We start from the raw sequence: 17332 nt of genomic DNA on the forward strand, positions 1-17332 counted from the left end.
ATTTAAATGCAAAAAGGAGACAGGGCAGCATGCATATGCTGAGGGTGAGCACACACAGATGTTCACGCAGACCCACAACTTGCAGAACCTGAGCCCCAAACAGGACCTCACGAGGCATCTGGCCCGCCCACTCCTGCCATGTGAGAAAGTGGTCTTAGGACCGAGAGAACGATGTCTTTTTTTTTTTTTTTTTATTAATTTGATCTGTGCATTAGGATCTGTCTAAATGTGTTTAAACAAACTACACTCTGAATTCAGGGTTTCAGTTTTGTTAATTTTTGTTTTCTGTGGAGTCACCTAAGTTTCCAAGTAAAGGCTTTGGGGTGGGAGATGGCCGCTGAGGTGTCCCCAAGTGGCAGGTTTGTTGGTTTTGGGTTTTGTTTGTTCCTGAGTCAATAGCAGTTCCTGAGGGCGCCGTAACTAGGTGCAGCCTGGAGAGCAGATACAAATCCAGAAATTTCACAGATGTGGGCTCTGAATCCAGCTGCTGAGGTTGCAGAGAGCAGAGCATGCGCGGACCAGAGTCCCTGGTCCCCCGGCTGGATGGCCTTTGAGGCCCTTTGCAGAAGATCCGGCCAGGCTGCACATCTGCTGGGGGTCCAGTGACACCCAGACAGCAGCAGCTTTCCGAGTTTTGTTTTGTTTTTCTCTAATCTCCAATTCTGCTGGAAAAACACCCAAACCCTTGGGTCAGAGCACCCCCGGCCTACCAACACCTGCAGCCAGGGGGCCGGAAGTCAAGCTAGAACGGAGGAGGAACCAGCCCGTGTTTAGCCCAGGCCCCGGGGGACAGGGCTGGATTCCCCCAGTGGGCAGCAGGGCATGTGCCCACCAAGGGCCCTTGGGGCTGCATTCTAAAGGAAGAGGGGCCCAGAGCTGGACTCCTGGAAGGATGGCCCAGTGACTCAATATCCTGGCCTATCAGGAAGGAGTGGGGCCTTCGGGGCTTTGCGACTTGTGAACAAGGGAGATGGCAAAGCTGTCCCAGGATTCTCTCCCTGTGGCTCGCCTCCTCCTCCGGCTCAGGGTCCTTCGAGGGAGGCAGCTGTGATGTAGTAGAAAGAATGCTGAGTTTGGAGTCAGAAGATCTGTGTGTGACTTTTGGCCAATCAAGGTAATCATCTCCCCGGGCCTCGATTTCCTCATTTTTTAAGTTGGGATGCAGCTGTCCCCCTTCCAGGGTAACGGTGGGACAAGGTCATGTAAATGAATATGGAGGTGTTCAATAAAATCTTACTGGCAGTTAAGAGATTCTCAGTATATAAATATTTGGGGGACCCAGCAAAAGAGTCTGATTCACGTTCTGTAACTTGGTTGTGGTGGTGGTTATACAAAGCTGTAAATCTAAAATTCGTGAAAAGAAAACGAAGTCAATTTTACTGTAGGGTAATTTTCTTAAAAACCGGCATCTGGTTCAACTCCTTTGGATAAGATTTATGATTCCCGTTTTGTAGATAAAGCAACCGAGATCTGAGACGTTCGTCGCCCCCCACCAGCATCACCTAGCTTTGTTTCCGCTGCCTGTCGGTTCTGGGGGCCAGGGACCCATGAGACAGACATGGGGACACCCGTAGTGTAAGCCTCTGAGACAGAAGAACGGACCAGGGGGTGCTTCTGCGTCGTGACCATGAAGGCAGCGCCCTTGCGGGGTGGGTGTCTGGCGGTCGAGGCAGGCCTCCCTGCTCAGGTGACTCTCTGCCAACAATACTTCCAAGCATTAGAGAAACTCAGTTATTCAAAGATATTAAGTTGCCTTTCAAAAAAGCCAAGCCCTCCCCAGATTCAGGGCAGCCCCAAGCAGGGGGAAGACCCTGCTGTGGGGGGAGAAGTGAAGGCTCTGTCCCACCCCCAGCCGGCTGCCCAGGGTCCCTGGTGGAGGTCGAGGCCAGAATTAGCGCCACTATGCAAAGCAGCAGGAGAGGAAGGGCTGCAGCTCAGTGGAGACAGATGCCAAAACAAGCCAGTTTCCTCTGGCAGCCCGGACACCAGGGAGGGAGGAGGCCCGCCCCGGCTTGGCCCTGCCTGGCTCTGAGTGGGCACCGCTGAGTGACGCAGAGATGGACATGAAACCCCAGGCTTGGGGGCCTTGGCCACCTGACCCACCTGGAATGCCAGGGGGAGCTGCTCTCACTGGTCCCCCCCATGCTGGCCTTGGTTCTTCAGCTAAACTGGCAGCTCCCGGAGGGCAGGGATTTCTCCCACCTGAATCCAGAGCATGAATGGCAAAGAGGTGTTCTGGGGTCCCCCCAAGGTCAACAGGAAGTGGAGCTCAGCCTGGCTCTGCACACAGAGGTTAATTTCACTTCAGCTCCCAGCCCTCAGCTGCTCTCTGTCGCTCCCGCAGCTGGCAGGTTGGGGACCATTTTGCCTCTGATTTTGTGCTGGGAAAGCCTGAAGGGGTTACCTAAGGATGCCCAGATTTCACCACCACAGAGCTTCCCACTTTAGGAATCTCTCTTGCGTAGCTCTGGGTCAAATTTAAAAAAATATCCAGGCTTGGTAGGGAACAAGGGGGTGTGTGATGGAGTCAGGGGCAACCCTGCCCTCAGGGAGCTTCTAATTTACCTGGAGAACAAGGCCAGTATGGGCAGCACAAGGTAGTAGCTACACCAGAGCTGGAGAGGCCGGGGTCCAAACAGGGATTAGGCAGGGACTGGGCACTCTGGGAGGGCTTCCTGTAGGTGGAGGGCCTTAAAGGACAAGAGGATTGGGGTGGGTGGGGGAGGGCAAACTCTTCTAGGGCTAAGACCTCTGTCCTACAGAGCAGGACTCAAGTGCTGCTTGTCGGCTGAAGGGGATGCAGGGTGAGGGTATCCCCGCCGAGAAGGGCCAGTCCATTCAGCCCTTCTCCACTGCTTGGGGCCCCACTAGGGTCAGAGAGCAGGGGAAGAACGGGAGACATGGCCACAGGTCCCAACTGGGCCTTCAGAGAGAAGCAGTGAGTGAGCCCCGGAGAGGGCTCTGAGCCCCATGGCAGCCGTCCCTCCTCTCACCCCATGGGTCCGCGGTGCCCAAAGATTTGCGCCCAAACAGGTACTCTCATCCACCCCATAACCATAGATGTCACAAGCCTGTGTGTCATTTCTCAAGACACATTGTTTATTCCATGGGAGAAAGGGCTCAAGGCCAGCAGCCCCCTGGCGTGGGGGAGGGCGGGAGAGAGCAGGAGAGGATGGGAGAGGGAAGAAGCTCTCGGTGGCCCAGCTGCAGCCACATGCGGGTGGGCCAGGGCCCTTCCCGGGCTCTACGGGAAGCCGGGCTGTTCTGAGTCCATTTGCAGGTTCCAGATAAGTCTCTGCCTTCCCCGTCCTGAATAGGGGATGGATCCCCGCATAGCACCCCGAGAAGGCTGGGTCCAGTCTAGCCCCAGAGAACTCCCTGCTCCAAATCACTGCCCTGTGGCCCTTCCACTCCAGTCCCTTTGGCAAGAGATGGGGACCAAGGGCTGGAGGGGCAGGCGGACCTGGTGGGCCAGCTTTGGAGGCGGACAGGGGGTCCAGGGTAAAGGGGATGGGCTGGGAGCCGGGCGGCTCTGAAGCAGTCAGTGAGGGCCCAGCGGGCTATGCCCAGGGGCGTGGGGAGGGCCGGCCTCTCACTCCTGGCCTGGGTGTTCACCCACCGACCACTTCACCTCTCCTGTCCGCAGCGTCACTATATCCTCGTAAGTGGCTGTCTGGTCAATGTCCAGGCCCTGGGGACACAGAGCGGAGCTCAGGCCTTGGCCACTCGCTGAGCGCACACAGATGGGGCCTCTGACCGCCCCCCTGCCCCCCACGGCCCCGGGAGCTGCGGGGTCCACCCCTCTCCTTACCTCATAGGTGTGATCTTCCTCCATCCCGGCCTTGCTGTCATCCTGGCGGGTGAGGGACGGAGAGCAGAGTGTTAGCTTCCCCCGCCCCATCCACTGCTGGGCCAGGCTGGGGAGGGCCGGGGAGATTGGCCCGGGGTGAAGGGTCAGGGGCCAGGGGTCAGGGGTCAGGGGTGAGGCGCACTCTGCGAGAACAGCTGATGAATAAAGGAGTGATTGAATCGGTAAATCGATGGGCAGGCTCTGGGGCTGGGGAGATGGAGACGCTGCCCATGTCCGGCCTGCCCCGTGGCTGCTTCCCCGGCCCCCGGGGTCACCTTGTCCAGCAGCAGGAAGATGGGCACGATGATGAAGAGGATGATGAGCAGGGTCTGGATCATGATGATGCCATCTTTCAGCGTGTTCCGCCGCTTCAGCTGCGCCAAAGTGCTGAACCCTGGGGGGAGGTGGGGCGGGGGCGGTGAGGCTGGGGCCCCCGCCTTCGGGCCTGCGCCCCTCAGGACCTGCTTCTCAGCGGCTCTCCCAGGTGCACAGTCACCGCCACACTGTGGCCCCCCTACTGGCCCGGGCCGGGGTGGGGCGGGTGTGGGCGGCTCCACAAGCGCACCCGCTCTCCTTCCTGGCTGTGGGGCGGGCCCCGCACGCACCCATGACCCGAAGCTCGGTGCCACAGCTGCGCTCTGTCCTCGGGGGCCACTTCAAGCACTCCTGCTCGCAGAAGTAGATGCCATTGTCCTGAAACTGGACGTCTTGGATGATGAGCGTGGCCTCGGAGCTGTTCTGGGTCTGGAGGATGCGGCCCTTTTCGGGGAGAAATATCTTGGCCTCCGAGTCCGTCTCCTGCTTCCGGAGCCAGCTCACGTTGCCCAGGGCCTCCAGGTGGCACTTGATTTCCACCATGGAGCCCCGTTTCTTGGCCACAAAACGTGGGTGCTGCCAGATCCGGGAACAAAGGCTTCCTGTGGGCGCCAAGGCTGGGATTAAAATCCCGCTCCCTCTTCTTGACCGTCAGCCCAAACTCAGGCCCTCAGCCGTGGGCCCCCGTCCTGGGCAGCACTGACCCCCGGCTCAGCCCCCTTGTCTGTCCTTGCTTCTCGGGGTATGGGTCAGACATGAGGCAGAGGTGTGGGAGAGCCAGAGCCACGTGAGAAGCCACAGGCCAAGCTGCCGGACCCCGCCCCTTCCTGATGGCCCACCCTTCCCGCCTGATTTTCCTTTAGAAGGGCCTGGAACCTTCTGATTCCTTTCCATGTCCATTACAGTAGCCTGATGCCGGCCTCACCCCATGAGGCCAGAAGGCCCATAGCACAGCCTCCGGCCTGGCCTGGTGCTCTCACCTCTCCCTGCCCTGGGCTACCCACACCAGCCTGAAATCCTCAGGGGCACCCCGCAAATCCTTAGCCTGGCAGTCAAGGCCTCCCACATCAATCCCCTGGCAGTCTCTCCTCCGTCACCTCCCTCCCCGCTTCTGTGTGGACCTGCTCCTCTTTTTATTCCTAAGCCTTCTTTCTCAGTTTGCCATGATGTCCCCGCCCACCTGCTCCAAGAAGCCTCCCTCCTGCCTGGTTCCCAGTCAGTGGTCCCCTAGGAACCCCTGCGACCTGTCGGGGTCCCTGAGGTTACGGTCTCCTGCCGGGGCTGAGCCCAACTCCCCAGCCAGGGAGAACGGGCCTGAGTCCTCAGTGGGGTTCCCTCTGGCCCCCACTCCAGCCCCGGGCTTGGCGCTGCCCCGGATAGCTGGGACTGGAGCACTGATGTTTAATGAGGATGACAGCGGAGGAGGGGGGACTGGAGGTACTTCAGAGCCAGGTCTTACAGAGGGAGGCCGACCCTAAGGAGGCCTGGGGATGGGAGTCCTGGGTGGGGAGACCCAGGGGGCACAAGGGCACAAGGGCGACCATGAGACAGCACACAGGACAGTGACTGGCTTTGGACACAGACATACTTGTGCCCAGAATGGGCGGGGGAAGTTGCTGACCTTTGGGATCCCGGTAGAGCTCCTCTGTTTTGGCCTCCAGCACCGTCTCACCTGCTGGGTGGGAGGAAGTGGGCGGGCCGGTCACTGGGACTTGGTTGTCCCACCCCTGCGTTCCCAGACCCACTTCCTCCCCGCCCAGGACATCAGCGTCAAGACCCCTCAGCTCTCCCCCAGCCCTGCTCTGGAGAGACTAGAGCCGGGTGGGGTCACCAGAAGATCCGACACCCGGCCCCGCTTCTGCCCTTGACCTTGAGCCGTGGCTGGATGAGACGGGAGGGAAGTTACAGCTGGAGGGCTCCACCGCCTTCCAGACCAGGGCACCACTTCTGGAACATGCCTGTCCCAGGTCTGCTTGGGGGCAGCTCTCCACTGCCCGCCCCCCACGCAGTGCCCTCCACGGCCTGGGGGTGAACCACACTCTTCTTTCTCTCTCCTGGGCCTAGCTCTTCTGCAGTCAGAGCCACCAACCCCTCAGGCCCAGCTCAGCCTGACACCCTCCGGGCGGGAGAGGGGCTGGGGCCGCGGAGCCCTGAGCCATCAGCATGGCTGATACCCACAGACCCGGTCCCCAGGGCTGTCAGAGGGAGACAGGAGGCAGAAAAGTGTGAGAGACAGAAGGAGGAGGACGAGAGAGCAGGAGACAGAACCAGTGGAAACAGCGGAACCAGCAGGCCTCTCGGCTCGGGCCGTACCTGAAAGGAGCAGCAGCAGAGGCACCAACCAGCTGCTGAGCCCGGGACACAGCGCCGGCCCCGCCATGCTCACCCCTCCGTCTCCTGCCCCAAGCCCGTGACAGCGGAGGCTCCTGGGGGGAAAACGTGTAACTGCCCAGGCTGCAGCCTGTCTCCTCCCCGCCTCTTCCCCACCAGGCCCCTTCCTGCCATGCAAATTGGGACCCAGGGGAGGCACCAGCTCTCCGGGGACCCTGGGGGAGGGCAGGCTCTTTCGTCAGCTGTGCTGCTAAGGCTCAAGGGTCACCCCAGCTCGGGCACTACAGCGGGGTCCGCCCTGGGTGGCAGCGGCCTCTGCGTCCCCACCCCATCCCCGTGCCCTGGGGCCCCCTAGCCTCCCACCTCGCACTTAGCTGAATACACATGGGTCCTGTGGATGAATGTGAGCGCAGCCTCTCCACCCTGGACCAGCCTACACCCTGTGGGAAGAGGGGCACCCAGGAAGGATGAGGCAGGGGTGCTGGCGGGCAGCTATGGGCCCAGAGCACAGCCTCTTGGCTGGAGTGCAGGTGGCCATGTTGGGGGTTGATGGAGATTTGACCCTGGGGAGGAAAGGAACCACAGCGGTTCTTGAGCAGAAGCAGGCCAAGAGTGGCAGCCGCTTGGGAGATTTGGTACAGGACCTGGCGAGAGGGCCCCTCCCTCACTTGGTGGGAGAGTTTGCTGGGAGCTGCCAAAGGAGGTGGACTTAGGTGTTGACAGCTTAGGGAAAACCCACCACTCAGCAATCAGGGGACTCTCAGGGCACTGAAGTGTTATCCACAGCTCCAGGGGTCTCGGGCAGAGGACAGGAGGCTAGTATGGGGGAGTCTTCAGGTTCTGAAACAAAAAGGATCTCTGGCTTTGTCTCGCCAGTCAGCAGAGTGGCGGATGGAACCATAAGTCTAGGAGCTTGTCTAAGTTCAACTTTGTGCCCCTGCCCCTGGATCAGACACAACCCTCATCCCTTGGGGGCTCAGGGTGGGGGAGGTGCCCTTGTGCAGTGCACAACCTGCACAGCTGCACATGGCAGGCTTGCATCCCTCAGCCCCACAGCTGAGCCCACTCTTGAATTTTATCTTTTATGGAAGCTTCTTTACTCTCTCTTGGCCCCTCACTCTCTGTCTTCTTCCAACTGCCAGGAGGGGAAGGAAGATGCAAATCCTGTGTCCTCTGCCTACATATTCTCCTTACCACCTGCCAGTTTTCAAACAGCCTGTGCTGCTGGCAGGTCTGTTTGGGTTCAGGGAGACATGGACCCACCTCCTAGGCCAGGGTTGGTGGTGAGGAAGACAGAGGTCTGGGTGCTGCCCCCTCATTCCTGAGCATAAGCCTCACCTGGGATGGTGGGGTCCACCCCCCGCCCCCTGCCCCCGAGGAGTACGGGCCAGGACTGGAGCTGTGGAAAGCGGGGACAGGAGGGTTAAGTTTCCCTCCAAGGAACAGCTTGTTCCTGGCAGTCCCAGATGTTCTTGTTTCCAGATGTTCCAAATGAAAAAAACAACAACAACACATTTCTCTGAAAAGGTGTCAGATGTTCAGTTCACAGAACAAACAGCCCAGGAATATAAACATCACCTGAGGTCAGCTTGGGGACCATGGGCCCCTGCTGGGGGAGGTTGGAGACTCCCCCAGAGGAATGGGAGAAAATCCAGGGGTCTCTTCCTTTAGCAAAGTACCCCCTGGTGATGGAAGCCTTGGTCAGCTTTGGGGCTAGCGTCCCCCAAAGTTGGGAGGAAGACGGAGAAGGCTTGGGATACACACGTGTGTGTGTGTGCATGTAGCTGCTGACACGGGTGTGCTCTCGGGCTGTGTGGTGTGGGGCTGCTCAGGAGCTGGTCCTGCGGCCCAGGGTGACTCTAGGGGGCACGGAGGTTGGGGGCGCAGTAGGTGTCCTCCAAGCACACACACATCTGCGTCTCCCGTGGGCAGGGATGCAGATGTGTCCTTTGGACTTCATTCCCATTCATGCCAGGAGTGGGTGGGGGCAATGGGGGCCCCACCGCCTGCAGGGTTATTTGTCACAGTTGGGGCCATGCTGTTCCCTCCCCAGTGACAACAGTACTGAGCTCTGTCCGGGGCTTGTGACGCCTTTTCTTTCCTGGAACAGGAGGCCTCGTAAGCCCACTCCTGCCTCTGCCCCCGGCTGCCCTGGGCTGTGCACCCCGACATCAGGCAGCCCTCACCCCACCTTTCCAGGAAGGCAGCATCAAAATAAGAGATGGGCGTGTAGGGAGAAGGGACATGGAGCTTGGGGGTTTGGGGAACAAGAGGACAGGGACCCCCCGGTAACCCTGGGAGGGTGGTGGGAGAGGGCAGAGCCTCAGTTTGGAAAGAAGGGCTCTGACCTCTGCCCCTCCCCCCAGCCCTCACCTACTGACTCTACTTGGCTTGTTGTTACCAGGGGAGACCTGCAGGCTCAGAAGGATTCGGGTGTGAATCCTGACCCTGCAGGAGACCGGGAAGCCGCCTCAAGTCACCTGGGGCTTCTCAGTGAAGGGTGGTCCTGCCCCACAAATGCTCCAGGGCCATTGCCAAGGTCAAATGACCAACGGACACCTCTGGCATTCATGGGCCAGGGGGCAGTGAAGACCCTGCAGTGGGAGGGGCAGCCTCCCACAAAGCAGAATTTCCTTGTCTCACATGTCAACTGCACCCCTGTTAAGCAACACCCGTTCTTAACCTTTCAGAGACCAAGTTTCCTCATTTGGGTAAAACAAATGTGGGTAATTGTAATAATATCTTCTTCGTAGGGCGGTCATGAGCCTTGAAGGGACTCAGGTTCACCCTCAGGCAGGTGGTGTGTAGGACTGATAACTGGGGGAGGGTCCTGATTCTGAAATAGGAACTTTGGTTATCTCTGTTTCTCACCCAGGATTTTGCCTTTTTTCTTTTACCATTCAAGGCCCAGGGGAAGGGTGGGTCAGGGCACCCCCAAGCTCTCCTGTCCTTGGGGCCAGAGAGGGACCCGGGCGAGGTTTGGAGAACTTTCATGTGAGAAGGAGCCCCTCCCCCACCTCTGGGAGGGAGGTCAGCACCCTGGTGGGGGGCTCAGGGAGCCCTGAGGGGATGTCAGACCCCTCCCCTGCAGGCAAAGACAACCACACTGTGGGAAGGGGCTCAAGGACATGGCTGAGGGATGTCGGGGTGGCCTGGGGGTTCCCCTCCCCAGCCCCCAAGGGTGCCATGTAACCTCAGAACCCAGGAAAGGGGGATACAGAAATCCTGAAAGGGACCAATACTCACTAGTTTGGAGGAATACAGTCTTGGCTGTCAGAAAACAAAATTAAATCTAAAACTATATTTCACCCACTGGGATTGTGACCTGAGCTCACTACATAACATTACTCTTTGTCATAGGTCCATGGGACCCTGGGTTTTCTGGGGTCAGGGGTCAGAGGCAGCATCCTGGGGGAATTGTACCTCTGGGGAGAGGGAGGGGCCACACCGTGTACCCATAGGCACCTTAGGGCCTCTGAGGGGCAGAGAAGTTATGGGGGCTTCTGGAGAGGAGGGGCTGGGGACACGGGTCCCAACACCCATTTCCTGGGTGCTGTCGTGGGCAGGGAGACGCAGTGCGGTGCTGCCTGTTAGGGGAGTGAAGGGAGCAGGGCACGACTCTTGACCTCATCTGGCTTCTTGGACTCCAGCTGTGAGGCTGGAGTCCCAGTCTCCTTCTGGAGGGGGCAGGAGAAGGGCCAGATGGAGCCAGAGGAGGGAGCTGGGGCTTCCCCAATCCCTGGCAGCTCCCCAAGTCTTCCCACTTGGCTCAATCCCCACCAGCCCTTCTTGCTGCCCTCAGCTCCCGCCGATGTCCACACGCAGAAGCACAGAAGGAGAGAGCCCACATGTCAGAGGCACCGGGGAGGTTTATTATAAGAACTGTACAAAGGAGCCTGTCTACTGGCCTGGCTTGGGCCTGTTCCCACCCGGACAAGGTGCAATTGGTGTGGGTCTGCAGGGGAGGAGGCTGCAGGCAGGGGGAGGCCTGGACCCCGCTCAGCCACGCTGGCTCTGCAATCCGCACACGGTCCCGTGGAGAGTTCAGTCCAGCAGGGGCTGAGGCTCTTGGGGCCTCACTAGTCAGAGCCCCAACGAGGAGGGAAAGGCAGTGGGCAGAGTGTTGGTCAGAGAGGAGGCTGACCCCTACAGGATGAACTTCTGAATAAAGAGCCAGAACTGCTGCAGGAAGAGATGGAAGGAGCGGGGCCTCATTCCAGAGAGGACCCAGGCGGGGCGGGGAGCAGGGCTGGGCGGTGAGGGCGCCGGCGAGCACGGCGGACAGGAGGGAAGGCTCCGGCCCCCGGGGCGAGCACAGACGCAAACACACACGCACACACGCACGCGCACACATGCACGCGTGCACACACGCACACACGCACACGCACACGCAGAGGTTGTTTTGGAGGTTTTGCTGCTTCCTGAGTTTTAATCAAACTGTTCACAAGAAACAAGAAAAAGAAGAGGAACTCAGGGCAACGGGGGACTCCATGTGCAAACCTTACCACCTGTGTTCACACTCACACACACACAGCACAGCGACACTCAGGCCTACAGAGAAGACACACATACACACACACACCAGCCAGACACTGCGGGGCACACTGACACACATGTACACAAATATACCCATACACACATGCATATGCAGCCTCTGAGGGACACGGTGGTTCACACACACACACACACACACACACAGAGCTATACACATAGCTATAACGCTGGCACACAGGCACACACACACACCGATGAGTAAATCCAGGGACCCCTAAGCCTGCGTCTCACCCCCTCCTCCAAGCTCAGCCTCTGTCTGTTCTCGGCAGCCGGCAGAGGACTGGCACCGCCATGCCCAGGCCAGCAGTGCCAGCAGAAGCGCCGCCTGGCTTTCCGGGCGGCAGGAAGTTGGAAGGTTGGGTCTGAGCCAGCTGAGCAGTGCCTGCCCCGGTGTGGAAATCTCGAACGTGGGCTCAGCTAGAACATTCTTAGGATCACTTTGAGGCGGGGAAAAGGATGAGGTGTGGTGGAGGATGGGGAAGAAACCTCTGGGCTTGGGGCGGCTGCCAGGAGCCCCAGTGGTGCTGATGCAGGAGGGAGGGAAGGAGGGAGGGAAGGAGGGAGGGAAGGAGGGAGGGAAGGGAACCTTCTTGCTGAGCACCAGGGTCCCCGACACCACCCGAGATCTGGGTGCTCCGGCCAAGAAAGCGGCGATATGCTGGTGGGATCCAACCTGTGCTACCCATCCGTGCTTTCTAGAAAAAGACGATTCCCAAGTGGAATCCTCCCTTCTCTTCTCCCAGGGGCCAGCCAGGGAGCCAGGGGCCTGGGCAATGGACAAATCCGGAAAGGGTGTCAGGGGTCAGTCAGGATCCAGTGGCCCATCAGGTTTGTGGAGCCATTTCTGGACCAGTGATGCTTTCCTTTTCCAGAGAATTCCTAAGCTGGCAGGGTGATGCTGCACCCAGAGTCAGGGGAGGGCTGGCGGGCCCTGGGGTCAGGCATCTGCTCTCACTGAAGTTAAGACTTCCTTGTCCTGGAGGGAGCTGGGGCGGGGTGGGGGGGGCCTGAGCCACTTCCTGGGGAGAGGTCAGTGGCCCTTAAGACTCTGGTGGCAGGAGGGCAGCCAATCCTTCCATCACAGGCCAGCTGCTCCCCAAGTGGGGAGCAGAGATTCTGATGTTCCAACCTCCCCCGGGGCCGTGAGGAGGGCAGCAGGGCCCCCGAGGAGGTGAGAGCAACTTGCAGGTGAAATCACGGAGGCAGCAGCCTCGGGCTCAGAGTGGAGACTTCAGGTACAATTCCCGTTTGCCACGGCCTGGGTGACAGCCCAGCACGGCCAAATCCTGTCCCCGACAGGGAGCTGGATCAGTCCCAGACGCAAAGCCCTAGCTCCCTCAGGGGCAGGCGCCACGGGGGAGCTTTGGGGCCGTGCCACCTCACCACCACCTGCTAGACAAGAGACTCTTTGACCCCTGGGCGCACCGTCTGCCCCGGGGGTGGGGCGGGACGGAGGGCTGTGTCTGCGGGTCTGATGGACAGGAGCCCCGTGGCAGGTCTGGGGTCCCCTGGCGAGCCCCTCCACTGCCCCTTGCTCTGCAAACCTCTGTTCCCATTCTCAGGGCCATACATCTTGCTCAGGGTGTCAGCAATCAGCCCCTCCTTCTCGGGTGCTGCGTCCCCGCTGCTGTCCTGACTGTGGCGGTACATGTAGGAAGCCTGCTTCACGGAGCGCTGCAGCAGGTGCCGGCGGTAGGCCCTCTGGATCTTGATGGCGCACACTTCCTCGTGCTTCCTCTTGAGGGTGGTTGTGATGGGCTCGTAGGAGGCCTTGGATGGGTTGGCAGCCATGAACTTCTCCTCCATGGTCTCCTTGAGGGCATCCATCTCCCCAGAGTCTCCCAGGACCTCTTTGGTCAGGGCAAAGAGGATGTCCAGGCAGTGGATCTTGTCCCCTGGCACCATGGGCAGGTCCAGTGTGATGAGCTTGATCTTGTTGGGCTTGGCGATCCTCAGCGGCTCCTGCAGGGTGTCCACGAAGTCGGAGAGGCGGCTGTAGTCGATGAACTGCGTGGCGTCGGGGTCAAACTTCTCCCACGCCTCGTAGAACATCTCGAAGTCATCCTCCCCGAGGGGCTCGCTGCTCTCCTCTGTGGCCACGTTGAAGTTCTCCAGGATGATGGCGATGTACATGTTGACCACGATGAGGAAGGAGATGATGATGTAGCTACAGAAGAAGCAGATGCCGATGGAGGGGCTGCCGCAGTCGCCCCTGACGCTGCTGCCCGGGTTCTCCAGCGTGGGGTCACAGTCGGGGGGCCCACTGTTGAGGATGGGGTTGAGAAGCCCATCCCAGCCGGCTGACGTGGTGATCTCAAAGAGGCAGATGATGCTGTTGCCGAAGGTCTCAAAGTTAAACATGTCGTCGATGCCTGACTCCTTCTTGACGTAAGCGAAGTTGGACATGCCGAAGATGGAGTAAATGAACATGACCAGGAAGAGGAGGAGGCCGATGTTGAAGAGGGCGGGCAGTGACATCATGAGAGCAAAGAGCAGCGTCCTGATGCCCTTGGCCCCTCGGATCAGCCGTAGGACGCGCCCGATCCGCGCCAGGCGGATGACACGGAACAGCGTGGGTGACACGAAGTATTTCTGGATCAGGTCTGAGAGTGCGAGGCCTGCAGGGAGGAAGCGGTGAGGACTGCTGCCCTCGGCGTGGGAGGCCGGGTCGGGGAGCGGGGGGCATGCGCGGCTCAGGGGGGCCCAGCCTGCTGGGCTCTTCCCCAGAAAGGAGCAGTAGGAGCTCACCGCTCAGAGCGCAGCCCGAATGGCCCGACCCATTAGGCTCTCCCAGGGGTGTTGGGGCCGGGGCTCCGTCTTTGCCCTGACACAGCTGCATGGAGGTGGGATGTGTCAAAGCGAATGGTGGTAGGCCTATCGCTAAGGCTGTTTGCAGATGCCATGGATGAGAGGGCGGGGGAGGACAGCTCTGGGTGTGTGACTTCAGGCACGCCACCTAATTGGTTTGTGACTCAGTTTCCTCGCCTGTAAAATGCAGGTGACAGCAGCACCAGCCTCAGGACATTTGTTAGGAACAATCAGTGAGCTAATGCCTGTGAAGTGCACAGCACAGTGTCAGGCAAATAGTATATGATTGATAAATGATAGCTAGTTACTGTCACAATGACACACAGCTCTCCTGTGTGTAAGGATACTGGAACCATCTTCTTATGTCTTTCCCGAAGCACGTGGGCACCTGAGTGTGCGTCCACTGGACAAGTAAATGTTTCTCAGGTGTAGTCATGCATGTGAAGGTGACAGGTTGCCTGGGAGCCCACTGTACGTGCTTTTGCACATTAAGTGTGGACCCCAGGTGCACACGCGTGTGTGTATGTGTGAGTGTGAGCACGGCAGGTGCGTGAGCAGGTCTGTGTGTGGACACGAGGATGGGGGCGCCGGGCCTCCCTGAGTGACTCAGCCCCGCCCGGCCCTGCTCACCCACGATGGACAGGATGACGACCACGAAGTCGAAGACGTTCCAGCCGATGGTTAAGTAGTGCTGGCGCAGGGCCAGCATCTTGAGCGCGCACTCGCCCGTGAAGATGATGATGAAGACCATGTTGACGTCATAGAGGATGTCCACTTTGAGCTGGCTCTGGTCATCCGTCTCCACCATCATGGTGACCATGTTGAGGCAGATGAGGATCATAACCGTGATGTCGAACGCCTGCTGCGTCACCAGATCGTACACCATGCCCTGGATCTTGTTCTGTAGCAGGGATGCGAGTGCGGGGATGCACGCCGAGGGGTGTGGGGGGCAGTGGTCAGGGCAGGACGTGGACCGGCAGAAGATGCAGGAGGACACGACAGCATGACAGGGAGAGAGACAGAGAGAGAGGAGGTGTCAGGTCTTGTGGCAGAGAGTCGGCCAGGGCAGGGGCGGCGAGACCCCCCATCAGAAGAGGCCAATCTGTGAGGTCCGTGGGCACCCTTCCTCACTCTGGGACCTTCCTCCCGTCAAGGTCTCCCAGCAGCCCCTCATCCTTCTGCTGAAGTCATCGCTCACTGGGGGGCTGTCTGGACATCCTCTTCCTCCCCGTTCCAGGGGCCCTTGCCCCAGAGACCACCAGCTGAAGAGCTGACTGGACACTGGGGAGCTGGGCAGGCCCAGGCGAAGGGTAAACCAATGACCGGAGTTTATCAGGCAGCTGCTGGTGCCCCTCCTGGCAGGTGGACCCAGCCTCACGCCAGGGACATAGCCTGGTGGGCAGAGCGCAGGCTGCATTTTGCCCCCTGCCCGCCGTGGCCCCCTTAGGCAGGAGCCTCATACAGGCTGCAGAGGGAGGGGCCCGGAAGGCTGGTACCTTGGGCCGGGGAATTGGCTTCTGAGGCTTCTTGGAGCCAAGCTTCTTCATGGCATTATAGTATTTCTTCTGTTCCTCCGTCATGAAGAGGTCTTTCCCTCCAAAGTAGAGTGGGATGGGGCCCGTAAGGTTGCGGTGGGGGGTGTCCTCCTTCCCACTTTCCAGGACCTGCCCCTTCTCACCTTCTCAGGCACCACCCTGAAAGCCACCCGCACCCCAGCGGGGGGGCCGGTGGGACCTGCCTGGAGCAGCCAGAGATGGGGGTCGAGGGAGGCAGGGGAAGGGGGACTCAGGGGCCCAGAGGAGGGAGGGGAGGGGACTGGGTGACCGAGAGAGGCAAGGGCTCAGCGCAGCCTCACTGCCCGCTTTGGGCCACCTTCCATCAATGTCTCCTTGGGTTCTCAGAGTGAGCCGGCACGGCAGGCGGCGCGAACCTCATTCTGTACATAAGGAGACCAAGGTTCGAGGTGGCCACGTCTCACTTGTCCAAGGTCGTGGGGCGGGATGTGAACCCAGCCTTGCTGAATCATGCCGCCGGCCAGCGAGAGCGCAGCGGGTGCAGAGGCAGCATTTGTGAACATATGAAGGAGGGAGTGGATGGAGGGAGGCAGGAGGGAGCCCGGGGAGGGGAGGCCCCGGGGGAGGTGGGGCTGGATACTTATCTTCTTCTTCTGCTGGTTGAAGTTGTCGATGATGACGCCAATGAAGAGGTTGAGGGTGAAGAAAGATCCGAAGATGATGAAGATGACGAAGTAGAGATACATGTAGATGTTCACCTCGTACTGGGGCTGTTCTTCCTTCTGCAGGGGCCGCGGGACGGGATGGCGCGGACTGGGTGGGCTGGGGGCACGTGCTGCCTGCTCCCTGCTCCCCATCTCACTGTGGGCCCCTCCACCCCCGGGCTGTGGGGTCTCGGGGGCTCCTGAGGAGGCAGCATGGGGTGGGGAAGGATCTGAGTCCTCTCCCCTGGCTCACCAGCCACATCTCGAGGACCCCCACTCACCTCCCGGGAGTCCACGGCTGCATACATGATGTCCATCCAGCCCTTGAAGGTGGCCTGAGAGAGTGTGGTTGGGTGTGAGGGGAGGGGGCTGCCCCCGGCTTCCATCATCCTTGACTTTCCCTCCCTGCCCCCGCCTGGTCCTCCCCAGAGGCTGCCTGCCCTGAGCTCCCCTGGGGAGGCCTCCAATAGAGACCGGAGAGGTATAGACACTACCTCTGGGTCCCACAGCCCTAGAGCAGGGTGGGCGGCCCCCTAACAAGGAGCGGCAGGGCGCTCAGGTACAATGAGAATGCAGGGGCACCTCCGTCTCAGGCTTGGGCAGGGGCAGCGGGTCACACTCACCACCTGCAGGAGGGAGAGGTAACCCAGACCCACGTTGTCGTAGTTGACCTTGACGTTGAGCCAGCGGACCTGGCCCGTGTGCATCAGGCTCTCGCACTCGGACTTGTTGTTGACCTCGGAGATGTCGAACCTCTCGGAGGTGGTGGTGTTCATGCAGTAGTAGAACTTGCCGGCAAACAGGTTGACGCCCATGATGCTGAAGATGAGCCAGAAGATGAGGCAGACGAGCAGCACATTCATGATGGAGGGGATGGCTCCCAGGAGGGCATTCACCACCACCTGGGGGCCAGGGAGGGGGTCACTTCCAGATCCTCTCCCAGGCAGGTGGGGACACCCAGTCTCCTCTGGGAGAGGGTTCCCATCCACAGTAACCAGGGGACCAGGCACAGTTGGGCCTTGTTGCGCAGGGAAGGCTTCCTGGAGCAGGGCCCATCTGAACAAGGCCTGGGGGAGAAGTCTACTGGGCTTTACTTGGGGGCGGGGGGATGGTAAGCAAGGAGTAGGGGTAGTGGGTTGCCGGCCTGGTGGCTGAAGAGGGCTCTCCGCTTGGCTGGAACCGTCAGCCCAGAGTAGAGGCTGGGCTTCTCTGGAAGCAGCCCGGCCACGGGTCACCGGGCAGGAGACAAACACTCT

At 59.9% G+C, this 17332-nt stretch overlaps 2 protein-coding genes across 4 annotated transcripts in view; both read right to left on the reverse strand.

Moving 5' to 3' along the window:
- Positions 1 to 3081: 3081 nt before the first annotated feature.
- On the reverse strand, positions 3082 to 6602 carry CD79B (CD79b molecule). 3 transcript variants are annotated; one of them, XM_007456770.1, is made up of 6 exons: positions 6479 to 6602; positions 5787 to 5837; positions 4456 to 4767; positions 4126 to 4244; positions 3812 to 3853; positions 3082 to 3691 (listed from the first exon to the last, which is right to left on the reverse strand). In XM_007456770.1, exons 1-6 carry the CDS (start codon positions 6543 to 6545, stop codon positions 3593 to 3595), a joined length of 690 nt encoding a protein of 229 aa, XP_007456832.1. In that variant the 5' UTR covers positions 6546 to 6602; the 3' UTR covers positions 3082 to 3592. The 3 variants fall into 3 exon arrangements, with proteins under 3 accessions (XP_007456832.1, XP_007456831.1, XP_007456833.1); XM_007456769.1 differs by having other exon boundaries at positions 3492 to 3691; positions 5787 to 5840; positions 6479 to 6545; XM_007456771.1 differs by lacking the exon at positions 4456 to 4767 and having other exon boundaries at positions 3492 to 3691; positions 6479 to 6545.
- Positions 6603 to 12442: 5840 nt separating this feature from the next.
- The window catches only part of SCN4A (sodium voltage-gated channel alpha subunit 4), a 27910-nt gene continuing 23020 nt past the window's right edge, over positions 12443 to 17332 (reverse strand). Inside the window, exons 19-24 of the mRNA XM_007456772.1 lie at positions 16700 to 16978; positions 16358 to 16411; positions 16017 to 16154; positions 15355 to 15459; positions 14489 to 14759; positions 12443 to 13668 (exon numbers count right to left, since the gene is read on the reverse strand). Of these exons, the coding sequence (XP_007456834.1) occupies positions 12443 to 13668; positions 14489 to 14759; positions 15355 to 15459; positions 16017 to 16154; positions 16358 to 16411; positions 16700 to 16978 (2073 nt within the window). The remainder of the gene's footprint in view (positions 13669 to 14488; positions 14760 to 15354; positions 15460 to 16016; positions 16155 to 16357; positions 16412 to 16699; positions 16979 to 17332) is intronic.

Source organism: Lipotes vexillifer, unplaced genomic scaffold, assembly GCF_000442215.2.
Source record: "Lipotes vexillifer unplaced genomic scaffold, Lipotes_vexillifer_v1.1 scaffold299, whole genome shotgun sequence".
NCBI classification, from domain to species: Eukaryota; Metazoa; Chordata; class Mammalia; order Artiodactyla; family Lipotidae; genus Lipotes; species Lipotes vexillifer.